Source organism: Dioscorea cayenensis, chromosome 1, assembly GCF_009730915.1.
Source record: "Dioscorea cayenensis subsp. rotundata cultivar TDr96_F1 chromosome 1, TDr96_F1_v2_PseudoChromosome.rev07_lg8_w22 25.fasta, whole genome shotgun sequence".
Classification (NCBI taxonomy): domain Eukaryota; kingdom Viridiplantae; phylum Streptophyta; class Magnoliopsida; order Dioscoreales; family Dioscoreaceae; genus Dioscorea; species Dioscorea cayenensis.
Window position 1 is genome coordinate 22,682,407 of NC_052471.1, and position 19,990 is coordinate 22,702,396.

Here is a 19,990-nt window from a genome sequence, read left to right on the forward strand (position 1 = left end):
TTTGGTAATCTCTTTGAAAATTCAGACATTGATTTGATTGCAATCGACCTCGATGCTGATAATTATTGGATTTGGGCTCCTAAATCTTCTTGTCCAAAAATTTCACCAGCAATATACCATTTCTTAAACACTCAGAATTTACCTCCTGATAGATGGGCTGGGTGGCATCTCCTCTAGCATATCCCAGTCACCCCTCGATTGAAACTTTTCATTTGGATATGTCTCAGAGGCCGTCTTTCCACTTTCGCCTTTCTTCATAGTATTCATCTCAGCCCAGATAATCCCTGTATTTTTTGTGGACTTCATCGTGAAACAATTGATCATTTGTTGGGTGAGTGTGCAAGAACTGAAGATGTTTCGGATCAGATCAACACTAGAGAGAATCTGTCTTTTTCTTTCCCTGACGGCTTTTCTTCAGGGAATTGGATCATCAAGTACAGACATTCAATGCATACTCTTGCTATAATTACTGCAGGTGATTGGTTCATTTGGATTTGCTGGTGCAACGCAATATTCAAAAACCTTCGTCCCAATTATTCTGTCATTGTGAACAAAGCTGCTGCACACGTTCATGAATTCTCCATTAGCACTATGAACCCTCTCGGCAAAAAATTAATTCTAAATAATTTCTCTAGTGCTGATGGTTACTTCCTCTTCATCCACGCCACCTCCAATCACACCACACTGGTAAAATCGGTTGGATTCTTCTTTTCCAATGCTAATTATGTGATCTCTCTTACAGGTTGTATTTCTCAGCCAATGAACGGCAATTCATCTGATGAAATTATGGTTCTTGAAGTAGCTCTTCAGACTGTGATCTACTTTCATATTCCAGTCAATCACATCTTCAGCGCCCATCACACCATCTTGGAGTTCCTCTGTAGCTCTGATCACATCACTGCTTGGTGGTTTCTCCTCAGATCAATAATTTAAAATTCTTAATGGACATGTGCAGCCGTCCCAACATCCATATGATTCCACTCTCATGGGGGATTCCAGCAGCTAATCTGGCTTCCATCGGTTTCAAGCACCGGCGCCTCAATCTATTTCTATTTGAGAGGATCTTCCATACTGGATCATGCGTTCTCTTTTTGATAATGGATTTGTCTTCTAATTTAGTTTCACTTGTCTTGTTTTCCTTGAGTTTTTGTTACTTTCTTTGTTTCCTTTCTTTTTAATAAAATTTAGCTTCTCTGGTTGAGAAGTTCTTCAAAAAAGAAAAAAAAAAAAGTTTGCATATAAAGTTATTGACCTTCTTGTTTAGTAATTGAGTAAGAGATCATTTATTTTGAAACATTATTGATAATAATGTATTGATAGTTAACATTCTTTGTATGATAAATTCAAGTTATTTTCAAGTGAGTCGAAGGAAAGTAGAAGAAATACGGATGTTACTACTTAGATGGTTTACATAGCTTATGAAGTATGCATATTTCTGGATGTTTCTAAACATTTGGATTATATTAAAATTTTCTTTTACATTAGTCATATTTTAGCGATGACCAGCGCTAGATCTCAAGAAAATGAAAATATGTTAAGTTATTTTTTTTTGGTTTGTGTGTGTGTGGTTCCTTCAGAAGAGTCCCATGAGAAAGTCACTAGTATCTTAATGGTTATTTGCTAGACTTGTGAAAGACTAATTGTTTTAGTTTGTTCATTGTGCTAAATGTTACTTTTTTCCTGTTGAATTTATGTTGTGTATGATCCATGATAGCAATTTGTATTTTTGAACCTTAGATATGCTTATGTTTAATGCAGGTGCTCTTGTCACTATTATTTTCAATTATTCTTATATATATAAATTTTTTGTAAAGCTTGATTTATCTAGAAAGATGATTATTGTAGTCAACCATTGGATAGCCCAATGGTATGACATCAAAGTGTAAAGGGGAGGTCATGGGTTCAAATCTCTCCCCCAACAGTACTGTTCCCTGTACTGTTCATACACTGTTCATCCGGGATTCCTATATTATTCTCATATTGTACATATACTGTACATCCGGGTTTCAGTACTGTTTAGTACTGTTTATATTCATAAAAAAAAAAACGCTTGTCGTCTATTATTCAAAAAAAAAAAAAGATGATTATTGTAAACTTATTAATATCTATGAGAGCAAGCAGTATCATATTTTAAACATAATGTTGCTGACTAGGTGCTGATTACTAGTTGGTACACACTGGGTGTTGTATGGTAATGCCATGGCAAATAATTATATAACATGTCCATGACCAAATAATTATTTTCACTGAAGTACTGCCACATGCTTTATTAGAACACATGTGCAAGAGATGATTTACAACCCTCTTGCAATATTATTTTTACTAGTTAATTGGGAACCTTATCCTTTATGTGTCTATTATATAAATATATGCATGAATTTCTAAACATTAACTTATATAGAAACCTCTAGTTCTCTTCCACTCTGTGAACCAAAACCAAAAGAACAACCTTATAGGTATCTTCAATGCAAAAGATTCTATTCCTCCCATCATTAGTTGCTTTAATTTCTTAAGCTTATAACAATAATTTCACATTAGGTATTTTCCCTCCTATTATAGCTAATTATATATATATATATATGATATATGAAAGATATTGCTCAGTGAAATGAATTTTTGGGTTGTTTTGATAAAAAGAGTGCTCAAAAGCTCTTTATTAGCAGAAAACTAAAATAGAGTATACAACTACATAGTTACAAACAAATAAAAAGGAAGATCTAAACAAAACCTAAAGGAACAGAGCTAAGAAAAGAGTAACTAACTGAACACAAAATAGCTAAACACAAAGAAATAAGAAACAATTAGAAGTGAAGTCCCAAGGTCTGAAATAATTTCATGATCCATTTTGGAAGCTCACGAACTTGATGAAAAGGAGTCAAATCATGCAAATGACATCCATGAACAGCTAATCCAGAGGAAGCTCTGGCCCAGCTATTAGGAATGGTATGCTGTTGAATGTCTCCCAGAGTCCTCATCATGGCACCAATATTCTCCATCAAAGTTGTGGTTCTCCAGCATGGTAGTTGCACCCCTTGCTTAATGATTCTAGCTAACTCCTCATGGGTAATGAACATTTGCCTAGGTTTCAAATTGTTTTGTTGTAGATAATGTAGAGTTGTGCATAACGCCACAGCCTCAGCTTTCAAATAAAGTATCAGCTTGAAAACCAAAGCTAACTGCAAAAGATATTTTGGCATTATAATCACATATATAGAAACCAGCCCCAGAATAAAAAACCTCAGAGTGCCAAACAGCTGAAATGACAAGAAAAGGACTGTCGAGAGCAGTGAAGTTATTCAAGAAAAGGTTCCTCCCTGTTTTAGAAACAGATGTAGAAAAATATTCTTTTGTATGAGCAACAGCCTTAGATGCCAACAACCAACAATCCAAATTTTCATTTTTAAAGATCTTGTTGCATCTCGCCTTCCATATATACCGAACAGTCATAGCAATAATAGATCGAATGAATAAGTCCTTACCAGCCACATCGGGGCTAAGCCAATTCCCAGACATAAAACCACCCTTAAAAGAGAAAGATTTACCAGTAAGAAGCTTGATATAGGACCAAATAAGCAAAGCTTTAGGACAAAGACATAAAAGATGTTTCAATGTTTTCATACTCCAAACTGCAAAAGACAATTATTTTGAGGTCCCAGATTAAACGATAAAGGTAGTCATAAGTTTTGACCCCGTTATGAAATACAAGCCAGATGAAATGTTTAGTTCTAGGGGCCACACGAAGCTTCCAAATGTTACCCCACCCATCCCAAAAATCCTGCTGAACATGAGAGTTGGAAAGATGAGAGTAAATAATGGAAGAAAGCTTGAATTTTTTGGATTTGGGAAACCACACCAAACAGTTATCAGAATCAAAACTAATTTTCCCAAGATGGAGAGTATCAAAATTTAAGTGACCACCAAAAAAATTATGTAAAGCATGAAGGTTCCAATGAAAATCCACAAATTTATGATAAAGCAAATCAACCCAAATAGCATTCTGTTTATTCAAATAATTGAAAACATTTTTGGCCATCAATGAGATTTTAGAGAAGTGCAAGTTCCTAATGGATAATCCCTCTCAGCTTTTATCAAGCATAGTATGAATCCAACTTACCGAGTTCATGCCCTTTCGATTGCCACTCTTAGACCAAAAGAAGAATCTAGCGTACTTAGCAATGCCATCTAAGATACTATCCAGAACAGGATAAACAGAGAGATAATAGAGGGAAGTAGATAAAATAGAGGAATTAATCATGATAGTTTTACCAGTTGCAGAGTGTTTAGAATGATTCCATAAAGCAATAGTCCTCCTGATTTTGTCAACCATGTTGTTAAAATGACTTAAGGCTAGTCTTTTTGGGGCAACTAGAATACCAAGATAGTTTAAAGGAAAAGTTCCATTTTTAAATTGAAGAATAGAAGTAATACTCTTTTGCAGTCTCTTGTTGAATCTTGTGGGAAAGTAAATTTCAGATTTATTACTATTAGCCCGTTGACCGTTAAGACGTTGATAAATGGAAAAACAAAGCCTGATATTATGAGCAAATTTCCTAGAAGCCTGAGTAAGAAGAATTAAATCATCGGCATACATAAGATGGTTAAAAAAAATTTGATAGAGAAGAGCTATAACCTAGAACTATGTTATGATTCAAAGCAAAATTAAGAATTGCAGTCAAATTCTGAGCAGTCAAAATGAAAAGGTAAGGGGAGATAGGATCTCCCTGTCTAATACCCCTAGAAGCATTAATCCACCTAGTAGGATGTTTATTAATCAGAAGAGAGTAAGTAGTGGATCTAAGACACTTATTGATCCAAGAAATCCAAATTCTAGGAAACTTCATTCGGTGAAGAGTGGCAAGAATTGCATTCCAATTTAAAGTGTCATAGGCTTTTTCAATATCCAATTTGATTATATATCATCCTCTAGGTGGGAGGGGGAGGAATTGTCATTATCCATATATAAGTTTGACCCCAGGACTTAGGCAAAGTTGCATTCTCAAAGAATTATTTAATAGCCATAAATAAAGAATCACCAATGTTATCCTAGAAAAAACGATAAAATTTAGCATTCATACCATCTAGCCCCGGGCTTTTACCTGAAGGAAGAGAATTCAAAGCTTGAAATACTTCCTATTTAGTTACCTCTTTGATAAGCATATCTCTGTCTTTTGAATCCACAAAAGGTAAATCATCAGGAAGAGCATGAAAAACATCATTAAAAGATATTTCATTAGGGTCCTTCCATAAATCAAAAAAGAAATTGATAAAAATACTCTCAATCCCAAACCGATCAGTGAAACAATTACAATTATAATCAGAGATGTGCATAATAGAGATTACATGATTTCTAATACGAATAGAATTATGAAAAAAGGAAGTATTATAGTCACCGCTTTGAACCAAAAGAAGTCTGGCCCGTTGAGCCCATTTCATAGAATTTTGTCTCTGAAGGGTAGAAAACTTATTATAAAGAGCATTTAAACTACTATGATTAATTGTATCCATTCTATTAATATCCTCAGTTACTTCCACCTCGTCAATCTCTTGTTCAGTCTTTTTGATTTCAGAATCCAGCGAGCAAAAACCTGTTTTTTCCATCTCAATAAATTAGTACGAGTACGAGCTAAGAGATGAGAAAAGGCATGTGAGGGGTTTGAATGGGGTAAGACGTTCCAAGCCTCTCTAACTGCAGAGTGGCAGCAAAAGTAATCTAATCAGAAATTCTCAAATTTAAAAATTTTCTTATAAAAAGAGCTTGATCTGGGAGAAATGGTAAAGAGAAGAGGAGCATGATCTGAACAGGTTCTAGGAAGGTGCTTGATGACATAATTATTAAAGTGAGTAGCCCAATTAGTATTAACTAGGCAACGATCCAGACGGGCCCATCGCCTAACTAATCCTAATTGGTTATTACACCAACTATGATCAGAACCAATATATCTAACATCCAAAATGATTGTTAATAGTGATAAAATTAGAGAACTCATGTGCTTTGAGATGATAGTTATAGAAAGAACCCCCTCTTATCTCATCATTAGTGCAAACTGCATTAAAATCACCTACACCAATCCAAGGTAAGTTAGCCGCAACAATATTAGAAAGTTCCTTCCACAAAATATGTTGGCCATGAATATGATTAGAATTATAAATAATGGAGAAACCCAAGAATGTTGCTGAAAAGTAGTAATAACAAGATGAAGAGCAAACCGTGTTTTAGCCAAAGGAGTCACAATACCTATGTTATTCCTCCGAAAATGATAATACCACCTGAATAGCCTTACGAAAGAAGCACTGTCCAATGCCAGCAATTACCAAGAATTTGAAAAGAATCTCTCCAAATGAACTGAATCTGCTCTAGTCTCAACCAAACAGAAAATCAGAGGATTGATCTTCCTTACCATGTGCAAGATACGAGAAGTAGTGTCCCGTCCTGACACACCTCTACAATTCCAACAAAAAATATTAGTAATTTCAGTCATCATAAGAGAAGACATGATAAAAAAGAGACCAGAAGAAAAATATTTAAAAAATAACATATGGATAAGTCTAACACAAGAAGGAAAGGTTAAAAATCAGGCATCCTCAACACCCATGTCAAGCCTCCCTTTCTTCAGTGAAGACAAAGCCTGAGGAGGGACCCGGCGGATAATATTTTCTTTCCAAATACCATTCTAGAAATGATCCAAAGTCATATAATCATCAGGTTCATCAATATCTACATCATCTGACATTGCATCATTCTCTTAATCATCTTCCTCATAGTCAGATACCTAGCTCGAGGAATCTTCAGAGTCACTCATCTCAATGTTAGTGTTAGATTGAGGGGGAGCTGAGGGTTGGAGAATATTAGCTAGACGATCAACAGCCATAATATGAGTAACGGAGGGCTCACCAAGCTCCAACCCCAGACCTGGATCAATTGAAGATCTTAGTATTGGAGAGATATTATCATCATAATTACCAATTTTTCCTCTACCTTTGAAGCTAGCTGAACCCTTGGAACTAGAGAAAGGAGCAGAGATACCACCCCTATCTGTTTCCAAAGCATCAGTTGGAGACAAGACCGTTGAAAGAGGAGCTTGAACAGTGTATTGATTTAATTTAGAAGTGACTAAGAGGCATTAGCACACTATTCTAGCGAGTTACGAGACCTAGGCGAGATGTGCTCGTCTCTCCTTCTGACCAAACCATCAGGTGGTAAATGCGCAGCTTTTGAACGAACGATAGCAACATTGGTATTCTCGCATGCGCCTCACGTGACTCCAGATGCCATTTCTGGAACCTTTTCAGCCTTTCTGGAACAAATTCAATATCAATAACAATTGTTCAGCCTTTCTGGAACCTTTTCCAGGTCAATCGATCTAGAACCAACACCCACCTCCATGCCATTTCCTTAGAAACCATGTGCTTCCATAACCGCCATCCTTTGTCCGACACCAGGGTCAGGACAATGAGGTAGAGATGGCAAGCTTTGGTTTTCCAAGTTTTGGCGGCTGTAGGTATTAGTTCCATGACCTATGACACCACACGAGTAACAAAACATTGGCAATCTTTCATAGAGGGCAACCACAACCACTTTGTGGCTATCATCTCCAATCCAGATGCTTTGTTTGAGTGGTTTGGCCAAATCAATCTCCACACACACCCGCGTGAATTTTGACCTGGATAGAGAACAAGTAAACTCATCAATTTTAAACAATCGACCTAAACAAGAAGTTATAGTTTCCAGGGATTCTCCATCCCAAAACTCCATAGGTAAATTATGGAATTGCAGCCAAACAACCATCGTAGTAAGCTTGGAGAATGCTGGCTTGAAGAAAGGTTGCCACTGAGCAAGCTTCAAAACAATACCATTTACAGCCCATGGACCCTCAAATAATATCTTCTGCATCAACTCCTGGGAGGCACACCTAATTAGAAGGTAACCGTTCGGTAGATCTGATATCATAATTAATTTCACCCAAATTACTCCACATAGTTAGCAGTATCTTCTTGACTTGATCGAAGGCCGGTGGCTTTCCAAAAAATTTCCCAAACAATGATTTTTGGAAACGATGACGGGCTTTGGCCATGGTATCACCATCCATACGGATAAAATCATTAGAGTTGGCTTTGAGCTTGTTCAACACCGATTGGTCCTGTAGAGATGAAATAAATGAACGAGTCTTCTAAACGATATCTGCCTAGGAAGGCTGAGAAGGTGGGGAGAACCCCTTGCTTGCCATAGTAAGGCTGAGAAGGTGGGGGAGAACCCCTTGCTTGCTTGCCAAATTTTTGGGATGTTTTCATGTGCTTTGTTTTTCTTACACTTTATGCTCGTTAGTTTGATTTGTTTAATGGTGTGGATAGTGCCTATTACTTTTTCTTGCAATGGCATGGTTACAAGATAGTTTTGTTTGTTGAAGGCCTTTGTACTGGGTATTTTATCAGTTTATGTATACGTAAGTTAACAAAATAGATGCTAGCTTTAGGATGAAATTAATCATCTTACTTGATCACTTATACATTATAGTTGTATTTACAGATAATTTTCATTGCATGAAATTTACGGGTCGCTATCCTAGAGCTATAGGAGATGCAAGGGTAAGAGCTGATCAAATAGTACAGTGTGCTCAAGAGCAGTGTATCGATCCAGACTAAAAATTAGATAGTACTACTATAAATCCTAACTCTGAAAACTAGCCTATCAAAAGTTGTGATGCGTGAAAGTAAAAAAAAAAATCAAAAATAGAAATTAAGAATACGAAAATAAAATCGGTGAATAAGAAAAGGGAAATGGGATGCTCGGGCATAGAATCTATCTAGGGTTTTATAAGTGCAAGACAAAGGTTGTTAGTTAGCAATCTTATTTAAACCAAGAGAAATCGTAAAATATACTAATCCTCTTGCAAGGGTGAATAGTAACTAATCTAGTAAAGTGTTGATACAAGCACCCCACAATTGCATTGCACTCTTTGAAATCTCAAAGTGAATTAACAAAAATTCAATACGTAGGCAATGCTTCTTGTGAAGCTATTGTCCCTAATCTTATACAAAATAGAAATGTGATTTCTCCTAATAACTACTCCCTATGATTGTAAAGAACATTTAATTTCTTGCTAATTCACTTGAAAGAATTATGGGAGGAGAACTCTTGACTGCAAAGTACCCTATTTCTAGGCTTACTCACAATCTCTTCCATCGCGGCTTGCCTATGCTGGTGGGTCTTACAACTCATCACACAAGAAAATAATATATGAAACTAGGGCTTTTACCTCAATAACATTCATGACAACAATAACACGTGATTGATTTCAAATATAATGGGTTGCAATTACAATGTAAAGCATAAAAGATCCACAACCAATGTCAATCAAATCTAACAATAGAGTTCATCTATGCCCAAACACCATGAAAATTAGTTTTCCATTAATGGAGAACAATAATATAATCCAAATGAAATTAAATAATTAAAGACAATAATAAAACTCTCTCAATTCTCATAATCTCCTTGGATAAATGAACTTCTTCGAAGATCCCCTGATATCACCGCAAAGATCTCTCCACGAATGGCTCCCTTGAAGTATTGAACCTTCATGTAGTCTCTCTCTTTTGCTTTCTTCCACTAGAGAAGATATGCAGTAGAAGCCCACCAAATCACCACCCAAAGGGCGGACAAAGAGTAGAGAAGAAGATTCCCCAAAAGCCCTAGTTCTTATAACCATAATAGGTCCATATGACCAGATGCTTACAGTCATAACAGTGCCCATAACAATTTCTGTTGAGTGTTACATCTATAACAGTGCCCGTAATAGTGATTTGCTACATCGCCATGAATATTACACTGCTACAATAATAGCCCCATAATAACACTCATAATCCCGACCTTAAGTCACTCTAAAAACTCTGTGTTTCTTCCAAAATTAGCTCAAATTGCATCAAATTATTCCTCGTGATCTATATGTCATCATTCTAGCCTAAATATGAAATTGATGAACTAGCATGTGCGCATAAGGAGAAGTTCGATGCAAGGGTATTCCTTAATTTGGTGGGTGATGGGATTTTACAATTCTACCGGATCTATTTGATGGGAAACGGGTCAAGAAAAAAAAGTCACGAGTACATACTCATGAGTCATACCAAAATTTGGTTAAATTCCATCTTTAGGCCACAAAACCATAATTTTGTCGTTTTTGGTAATAATTAATTTCGTTATATCTTAGAATAGAAATCTCTGATTTGTGAGCCGTTTGTAGCAATAGTCTTTATTTTGTTAAATCTTTTATTTCTTGCTGATATTTGAGAATTTACTATTTTTGGTAAATTTTCAAATTATCTCCTTTCTTAGTGCTATTTTCCCCTATTTAATGTAAGCCTACGGGCAAGAGAAAATTAGTTTTGTGATCATCATTTTCATTGAGTAATAAGATTTTACTCTTTTTCCAATTCCTGGCTATCTTTGATCAACAGGTGTTAGAAGGCTTGTTATTGGGTATTCGTGCCGACTCCAACAACTATCACCGAGGTGTGAAGCTTCCTCGGCCTTACATCCTTTTATCGGCGGTTCATCGCTCACTTTAGCATCATCATGGCACCATTGACTGAGTACATGAAGGGCAGCAAATTTACATAGACCACTGAAACCGAGGCTACTTTCCAGTTGATGAAGGAGCACTTGACCACTGCCCCTATCACTTCCTGATTTCACCCACACCTTTGAGCTGCACAAAGATGTATCCAAGGTGGGAATTGGGCGAGTCTTTAGCCAGCAAGGGCGGCCTATTATATTTTTCAGTGAGAAGCTGTCGGGAGCACGATTGAACTATAGCACCTACGATGTTGAATTCTATGTTGTGATGCAGGCCATCAAGCGATGGAGACATTATTTGATTCATCAGGAGTTCATCTTGTACACAAATCACGCCTCCCTATGTATATACATCAACAAGATAAGGTGTCATCCTGCCATGGACGATGGGTGAATTTTCTGAATGAGTTTACCTTTGTCTTGAAGCACAAAGCAGGGGTCTCTAACCGTGTGGCGGACGCACTCTGTAGGCAAAGCAATCTTCTAGTCACATTGTGAGTCGAGGTACCTAGTTTTGACTCTTTTCATGATTTGTTTGTGACTGACCCATATTTCTCAAAGATCCTCCTAGATGTATATGGGTGCAAGACGGACAGATTTCCTACATCAGGATGTTTTCTTGTTCCGGGGAAACCAACTATGTGTTCTATATTACAGTTTAAGGGTGTAAATTATCAGAGAGTTACACGGTGAGGGCCATGTGGGGAGGGACAGAATGCTCCAGTTGATTCAGTTTTTCTACTTCTGGCTGGGCATACCTAAGGATGTTGAAAAGTTTTTTCAACGATGCCGAATATGCCAGATCTCCAAAGGAGATGCAACCAATGCTGGCCTCTATATGCCATTGCCAGTACCTTCTCAGCCATTGACGAACATCAGTATGGATTTTGTGATAGGACTGGAGCGTACTCAATGTGGTAACGACTCTATTTTTATGGTGGCAGACCATTTTTCCAAGATAGTGCACTTTATTCCCTGCAAGAAGACGATAAATGCTATCAATGTAGGCCAGCTATTCTTCCATGATATCTATCGTCTCTATGGCCTACCATCCTTAATTGTCTCCGATCGAGATACGCGGTTACTTAGCCACTTTTGGCGAAGTGTGTGGAAGATGGTGAACTCCCAACTCAACCTTGGTAGTGCCTATCACCCTCAGACGGATGGACAAACTAAAGTCGTTGACCTCTTATTAGGTAACTTGCTTCGTTGTCTTGTGTAGATCATCCTAAAGGGTGGGATGTGAGATTGAGTCAGGCTGAATTTGCTCACAACCATGCGACAAACAGGAGTACGGGGTTCAGTCCATTTCAGGTGGTATACTCAGCAATTCCTCATGGATCCCCTCGACTTGATTCCCCTACCGACGAAGACTCGGATCCACGGGAAGACCGTTCTCGACAACTTGAACGCCTCAACCATGCTACTGACTTTGTAACGAGCTTATAGAACATTCATAAGACCGTTCTCGACAACTTGAACGCCTCCAACACATGTTACAAGCAACATGCTGACCAGTGGTGCTGCCATGTTGTGTTTGAGGTTTGGAGACTTTGTGTCGGCTGTCTTATCCAAGGAGCATTTTCCAACTAGAGAGTACAACAAGCTTAAAGCCAATAAAATTTTGTCCGTCGAGATCATTGAGAAGATCAATCCCAATGCATACCGACTTCAGCTCCGAGCCACATCCGAACGGCTGATGTCTTCAATGTCAATCACTTGATACCCTATTACGGTGACTCCTTAGACGATGACAATTCGAGGGAGAATTCTCTCCATCCCAGGGAAGAATGATAACGGGCCTATAGATGAATTGGCATGTGCGCACATGGAGAATTTTCGAGGCAAGGATATTTCGATAATTTGGCGGGCGACTGGATTTTACAGTTATACCGGGTCTATTTGATGGGAAATTGGTCAAGAAACAAAAGTCATGAGTTTGTGTCCCACAAACTTGTGAGTCGTATCAAAATTTGGCCAAATTCCATCGTTCAGGTCTCGAAAACCCTAATTTTGTCATTTTTGGTAATAATTGATTTCGTTATATCTTAGGATATAAATCTCTGATTTGTGACCCGTTTGTGGCAATAGTCTTTATTTTGTTAAATCTTTTATTTCTTCCTGATATTTGAGAATTTACTATTTTTGGTAAATTTTCAAATTATCTCCTTTCTTAGTGCTATTTTCGCCTATTTAATGTAAGTTTACAAGCAAGAGAAAATCAGTTTTGTGATCATCATTTCATTGAGTAATAAGATTTTACTCTTTCCCCGATTCCTGGGTATCTTTGATCAACAGGTGTTGGAAGGCTTGTTATCGGGTATTAGTGCACGAATCAAACGGTCTCAAGTATACCGCTGCATCAAAAATATAACCAAATTAAGCACCAATATAAATATTAAATAAAACCAAATTAAGCACCAAATTTAATCATATATTCAGTAATTTTATAGATGCAAAGTGCTATAAATAATAATAATCAAATACGTTCATTTAAAAACTTATCAAGCATAAATTTCAGATGATGTTTTCCTTTAACAATGGCTATTGGAAATTGTTGATTTTGAGTGTATTTTTCCATTATCTTGTATCAAATATAATGCTAAGCAACTCTTTCACATGTACGTTGATTACTTTAAATTGGTCGATATAAGTTGCCATCTGTGTACATATAATTTTCACCATGTGATATTTATGTAAGACTCCATTTAACTCTAGATCAATCCGATTTATGAAGACAAAATTTTCACCATGTCAGTAGAGGACTGTGAGAGATGTAAGACTACAAATTGAGTCAATTCAAGATGATCTCTCCTCTTAATCTACCTCTTCCGTATGTTATCTAAGTCACTATGAATTGACTGCAATATAATGTTTTTGTTGTAACTTGTATAGGTTGTGTCCACCATGACAATTCCCTAAATGGTTAGCAAGATGTTTTGGAGTCACTCTATTCTGCCGTGATACCATTTAATTCATTAGAAGACTCGAGATAGGGTTAGTACCTTTCATTCCCATTTGTTGATTCTTTGGTAAAGGGTGAGTGGGAATCATTCATACGATTTTCATTGTTTGACTTTTAATGCTGCTCTATTCTTGTTGTTCATGAATTGAATAAATTTGCAAGTGGATTTCTGGCGCACCTCTCCAATATTTTTTTCATCAGAAAAGAGATATTTCAAGATTAAGTAGCTCAATTGCCGACGTATTATTTTGCCACTATTTCAACACTTCCTCTGGCTTTTCAAAAGCTTTCTTCTTGCTTATGTTGGCATATGTCACAATACATAACTTTGTACAATTTATTAATTTTTACTTGAGCGATCAACTATTAAGGAAAGGAAAAAAATAATTAGTAGAGAGAAATAAAACAAATAGAGAATTTGTCGAATCTTAAAATATTGACATCTTATTTTAAATAAATAGCAACCATTATAATAAATTTAAGAATTATCTAACAAATGTTCTTGCGATCTCTAAATATCATCATCTAATTATAATGGTACTCATTAATTATGGAACTTTCTTTTGAAATAGCTCTAAAGCCATTATAATGATTTTATTTCAATTGAAAAAACCATACCTACCATCCAATAAAACTTAACTCTGATGGTTTTATTAAATACTGAAACTTATGATCCACTACAAGAAAAATCTCAAATTGGCACGGTAAAATTGGCACAAAAATGAATTTAAAAACGGTGGCAAAATAAGTTTCGCACCGTATTTGACACCAAAAAATAACCATGCCTATAGCCATCGTGACAAATATATTTCGGCGACGTTTTTTAATACCGTGCCAAACTTTGTCACTATTTTTGGCACGGTTTTTTTACTATTGTGCCTAACATTACCATTGATTTTTTGGCACAGACATTGGTTCCATATTTGTCACGATTTTGGCACTATTTTATTGGTTCAGTATTTGGCACAGTTTTTTGCACGATTTTATTGGTTCGGTATTTGGCACACTTTTAGCACAATTTTACATGCTATAGTGTTTTCACGGTATTTGGCACAATTTTTAACAAGATTTTTTTGTTATAGCTTTAGGAAAGCTTTTGTTTATTTTGTGAAAAAAAATAATTTATATGAAATTAATTTTATTAAAATATATTTTGTATTGATTTATTGGCAAAATGAGCAAAAATGTTACTAAAATCACAAATTTACTAACAACTTTAAGACAAAACTCAAAAAAAAAATAGGTAGAAATTGAATGAAAATAATAACAAAACATCCAATTAATTAATAATAATTTTAGTGCTCACTCGTGCAATGAGTTTTCTACACGACTATAAAACAATTCCTCAGGCTCATCACATAAGTCAAGCTACTTCCTTATTGTCCCAAAGTCCATTGGATGCTCAATCACATCATGATAACAGGAACCTGCAAAAACAAAACAACCAACACAAAATCACGACCATAGCACCCTTCAAAACTCCCCAACAACTCTCTGATTATTACATCATGATAATCAGGAAGCTGCAGATATTAATTACTACATTTGCAGACAATAAGCAGATTTCTTGCGGTAGTTTTCAAGCCAGTCTAAGGTCACACTCTTGGGCCTCTTAATAGGCCAAATTTTTTGGTTAGGTCAGGAGATAAAGCCAGTAGGTTTAGAAATGATAATGCATATACTTATTGATGTGAAGCTAGCTCTCACCTATCTTCACTTAAATCAAAATGGTTCAGTGATACTCCACTAAGTATATTAACACTGGGCCATGGGTTCTTAACCTATAAAGGTAATATATAGAAACTTTCACCAAGGGATAATCTCAGAACATTTTATATAGCAATATACAATTCTAATGAAGAATGATATATGTATAAAATCCTAAAAATACAGATATTTTTAATCTCAAAACATTTTAAAAATACTGTCAAATCTAAACCCTAAACATATCATGTGATGATGTGAGAATGAAGCAACAGCTCCGGAAGTCCGATAGTATGCCATGCTTTCACTTTATCTCCAGCCCAAGAGTTCACAAGGTTCAAACTAAGTGACCATGTCATGACCATCTAACAAAACTTTGATTTTTGTTGTACATCTTAGCGATTATATATGGGGGCTCACCTTTAATTATGGACTCAATTGAAGACATTTGAAACCTGGTAGGCTGTAGGACAGAGATAGGCCTACATATTCTGCATCACAAGAAACACATGTGAGTTCCCACATACCACATGCCAACCACAAACAACCTTTGTGTTATAGTTGAGCATTTTTAGATATCAGCCAAACACCTATGAGTCCTTGAATGGTTATTTCTGAGCCTACAGCTAATATTAAGTCCAAAAACTGTACTTTAATTATCATCAACACTATACTAGTGTGATATGTTATCAAACTAAAGAAGGCAGGAAAAAGGAATAGCTTTCAAGAGGTACCTGGTTGGATAATATTAGCAGAAGCATGACAATTAGCAAAGCGGCAATGCAGAGGACAAAGCTCCCAATTAATTATAACCGGAATCATAGCTATTCATTGGATCCATTGTTGAGAAATCCATCCATAAACTTCAATTAACCCTGTTATGTGATTGAATTTCACCAATAAATCATTATAAAAAAATCAGCAACAAATCAGAGCTATGTTCTAACTTCATACAGTAAAAATGAACAAATAAATAATAAAGAGGAATCAAAGACTACTCACGTAGATGCAATTGATATTGTGCAAGAAGTCAACTTGGTGAGTAACAAGCAGGACTATTTTATCTTTGAGATCTCCTCGATGGATTCTTACGAAACACCACCACCAATGAATGAAAAACTAAGAACTAGTAATATCAAAAGCTTAGAAACAGCAAAAAGGAAAGAGAATGAAAACCTTGAAGATCTCAGAACTAGTATAAGCATCAACAGCACTGAAGACATCATCAAGTAGATAAACATCAGAGTCTTGATAAACAACCCTGGAAATTGAATTCTCTGCTTTTGGCCACCATTCAGATTAATCCCTCTCTCTAATCTCAGTCTGGTCTCCAAACTCTATCATCTCCATGTCCTTCTTCAGACAACAAACTTGAAGAACTTCCTTGTATTTTCTTGAATTCATCGGCATGCCAAATAGGATGTTCTCTTGTATAGTTCGATTCTGAATCCATGCAGTTTGGGCAACATATGCAGTGCTCCCACATACTCTCACCTGTTCACAAACATAGTAGTAGTTGTATCAGTAGTCATACCAGTAACATAAGAATAAGTAATAGATTCAAGGAATGTAGTATGAAAATAATATCTTCTATTCAAGGATGTATATGTACCATACGATTGGTAAGATGTTCTGTTAATAATCTAGTTTTTGTTGTTTCTATAAAAATTAGCAATCTGAATATACTGAGTTTTGAGGTGTTTGAATTGATGCCTTACTAACTGATGTCTACATTCTTTAGGAAGTTTGGACTGATTTTTGTGCTCATATGATGATCAATGGACAGGTAGCAGATCGAATATTGGATGAGCCAAAGATTTTGAATGACTATTATCTCAATCTGTTGGATTGGGGCAAGAACAACATTCTCGCAATCTCATTGGGGTAATCGTTATATTTATGGAATGCTACAAATAGCGAGGTGCAGCTATTACTGACAATGGAGAATGAGGAAGATTACCCCACAAGTGTCTCATGGTCAGATGATGGGAAAACATTAGCTGTTGGGTTAGCAAGTTCAAAAATCGAGCTCTGGGATGCTATTGCATTGTCCAAAGTTAGATTACTTGGATTCAATGATTGGTCATCATTTTATACAAGTAAAGATGATGCTTTTTAGTTTCTAGAATTCAAACAAGTTCACTATTTTCACAAACAAACACACTCAAATGAATAAAATCATGAAGTTGAGTTTGAAGGGATTGTGACGAGAAGGTCATTGGTCAATCAAAGTTAGGTTAACAACTATTGGGTCAAACAACAAAAGTGAGTATTGTCTAGTACAATATAAGATCCCACAGAGAATCAGACAAAAAAATAAAATAAAATAAAATAAAACACAGAATTTACATAGCATAGTGAAACAAAAAACCTCCATTGCCAGTCAAGAAGAAGAAATAAAAAAAAACAATGTCAATAACTAATGCTTAGAAAACATAACAATCCACATCATTCAAAGTAAAGAAAGAAATCAGGCATATCAAGAACAAGTTAAAGTTCAAGCTGATGTTGCATTTTTCGAGTTGGGCTTCATATATGAAGAATTCAATCAAGTATCACCATTGAGACTATTTTAGTTAGTTGGCAGAAATACAGAGAACCTATAGATAGCAAAGAAAAAAAGATAAGAGAATTCTTACTTCTCGCAAGAGACCAGTGAGAAAAAATTGACACAGTAAGATATACACGGTGTAAGGGTTGAGAGAGCAGAGAATGAGGCTCTCACTTGGGGTTGCTTGGAGATTTTTTGATTTGCAGGATATGCTTAGGTTTCATAAGCCAAGCAAAACCGTTCAGTAGTTGCTTAACAAGCCAAAGTTAGCTATCAGAGATCTTAATGCAGTTGTGAACCCCGGAGGAGGATTCACGTTTAGTAGTGGTAGTAGTAGTAGTCAGTCTTCTACTTCAGAATGCAAAGATAAGTTCACTGCAACAACAATGACTAATGAAGTGAATGTGATCAAACCATAGAAGATCAAAAGGTCAGTTGCTCAGCAAACTAATAAAACCATGTTTAATCCAGTTCTTGCTAAGGAGTCATGGGAGAAAGCGAGAACAAGTCCAAGGGAAAGAATACGAGAAGAAAAGACTGATGCTTGGAACTAGTGCTAGTACCATTGAGGAATCTGGCTCTCATGATCTCAAGTCATCATTGGAATTGGTTGCCTATGCTGATGAGCCAATTCATAACTTTGATTATCACCAGAACATCATCACCTGCAATGATATGGTGTCAACATTCCCAGACTAATATTTTCTCAATACTTCTTCAAAAAATTTTCCCTCTAGTTCAGATTCTTCAAAAATGTCATTCAACATTCTTCCTCAATATTTCTCTTAGTTAATATAATGTTTAAGTCACACATATCAACCATACTAGGAGGTTAAACAAAGATAATTGCCCCATTTAAAAACTATAAACAAAGAAGCAATGATCATGTATTGTCGTCCAGTCACAAAATGATTCACTAATAACTAATTCAGCCAAACAATTTAGATTTTAAGATCACAACCAAATGATGTCATACCATTCGGTGAATAAATGCTGAGATCAATAGGCACATGAGAGATTTGCTTTGTCTTCCCAGTTAATTGATCAGCGGCGTCTTGAATTTTTCAAACATCTACATATGATTTCAGAAAGCAAACCAAACAGTGGGCTTAGAACAATGTGGAAAAGCACAAACCCAAAAATATTAAAGTTATTCAACTTGTTTACTAAAATCACTTCTTACAATCGCTCAATTTCAAAACTTATAAACAATTGCACAAGAAATCAATGCAAAGAATTATTCAACCCTAGCTACTGAACAATACTTATACCATTTGCAATCACACTTATGAAGCATACCAAAATTAGTGAACTTCCTACTCAGAAAATGCAGGATCTCAGCATACTCTAGTTGTTCCGTCTTCGTCTTATGCCAATTGTATCACCAATGGCATTCTCATCACAATCCCATCAAACCCAACCCCAAAAATGATAAAAAAACAACACATAAAGTACTAAAAAACCTAAAAACTCAAAGCTAGACAATCATACACCGTTGGCATACCTGAAATCCCTAGAATAGCAGCGTTAGTGATGATTGTGGGAAATCCCCGGAATGGTGCGATAGCGATCGCCGATCGAATCCAGGCGAATGAGGAGCAGATGAGGGGAGATGGCCTGGTGGTCACCGCCGTCACGATCGGTGGGAGGTGGCCTGGAGTAAAGCTTGTGCTTGAGTCTCGAGAGAGCGAGAGAAAAGGAAGAATGGAGTCTTGGAGAGAGCGAGATCGAGAAAAAGGAGAATGGAATTATAATTATACATATAACATATACAATTATATATATAATTATCTTAAATCATGAGTTTATCAATATATTAATAAATTATTATATTTGTATATTTGGCACGGTCTTTGCTACAATATAAATCAATAAATTATTTTATATGTATTTTTTGTACTGTATTTGGCACCGTATTAATATATTAGTATATTTATATTTTTGGCACGGTATTAATATATTATTATACTTATATTTTTGGCACAATATTTGGCACGGTATTAATATATAAATACAGATATATACGATTATATATATACAAACACACTTGAAATCATATATGAGAACAAGCTTTTATTTCTTTGGCAGGTTGTATTTTCACGCCTAGGTAACATTAAAGTATTCAATGATCCGTACCAAGGATTTCCAGCTGTATGATTATTTCATCCCCACAAGCTTAGAACTATTTTGATTAATTGTTAGT

At 35.9% G+C, this 19,990-nt stretch overlaps 1 protein-coding gene and 1 long non-coding RNA gene across 3 annotated transcripts; one reads left to right on the forward strand and one right to left on the reverse strand.

The window, feature by feature from the left end:
• The first annotated feature begins 8,054 nt into the window (after positions 1-8,054).
• Positions 8,055-12,016, forward strand: LOC120257866. The gene is made up of 4 exons (XM_039265156.1): positions 8,055-8,073; positions 10,450-10,504; positions 11,246-11,484; positions 11,790-12,016. The coding sequence occupies exons 1-4, from the start codon at positions 8,055-8,057 to the stop codon at positions 12,014-12,016; spliced, it is 540 nt and encodes a 179-aa protein (XP_039121090.1).
• A 2,783-nt stretch (positions 12,017-14,799) lies between these two features.
• On the reverse strand, positions 14,800-19,518 carry LOC120279517. Of its 2 annotated transcripts, XR_005541949.1 has the most exons (8): positions 19,292-19,518; positions 18,764-18,859; positions 18,351-18,452; positions 16,413-16,730; positions 16,239-16,323; positions 15,971-16,111; positions 15,657-15,727; positions 14,800-14,959 (listed from the first exon to the last, which is right to left on the reverse strand). It is a non-coding gene; the product is annotated as an uncharacterized LOC120279517 (long non-coding RNA). The 2 variants fall into 2 exon arrangements; XR_005541953.1 differs by lacking the exon at positions 18,351-18,452.
• Between the last annotated feature and the right edge of the window lie 472 nt (positions 19,519-19,990).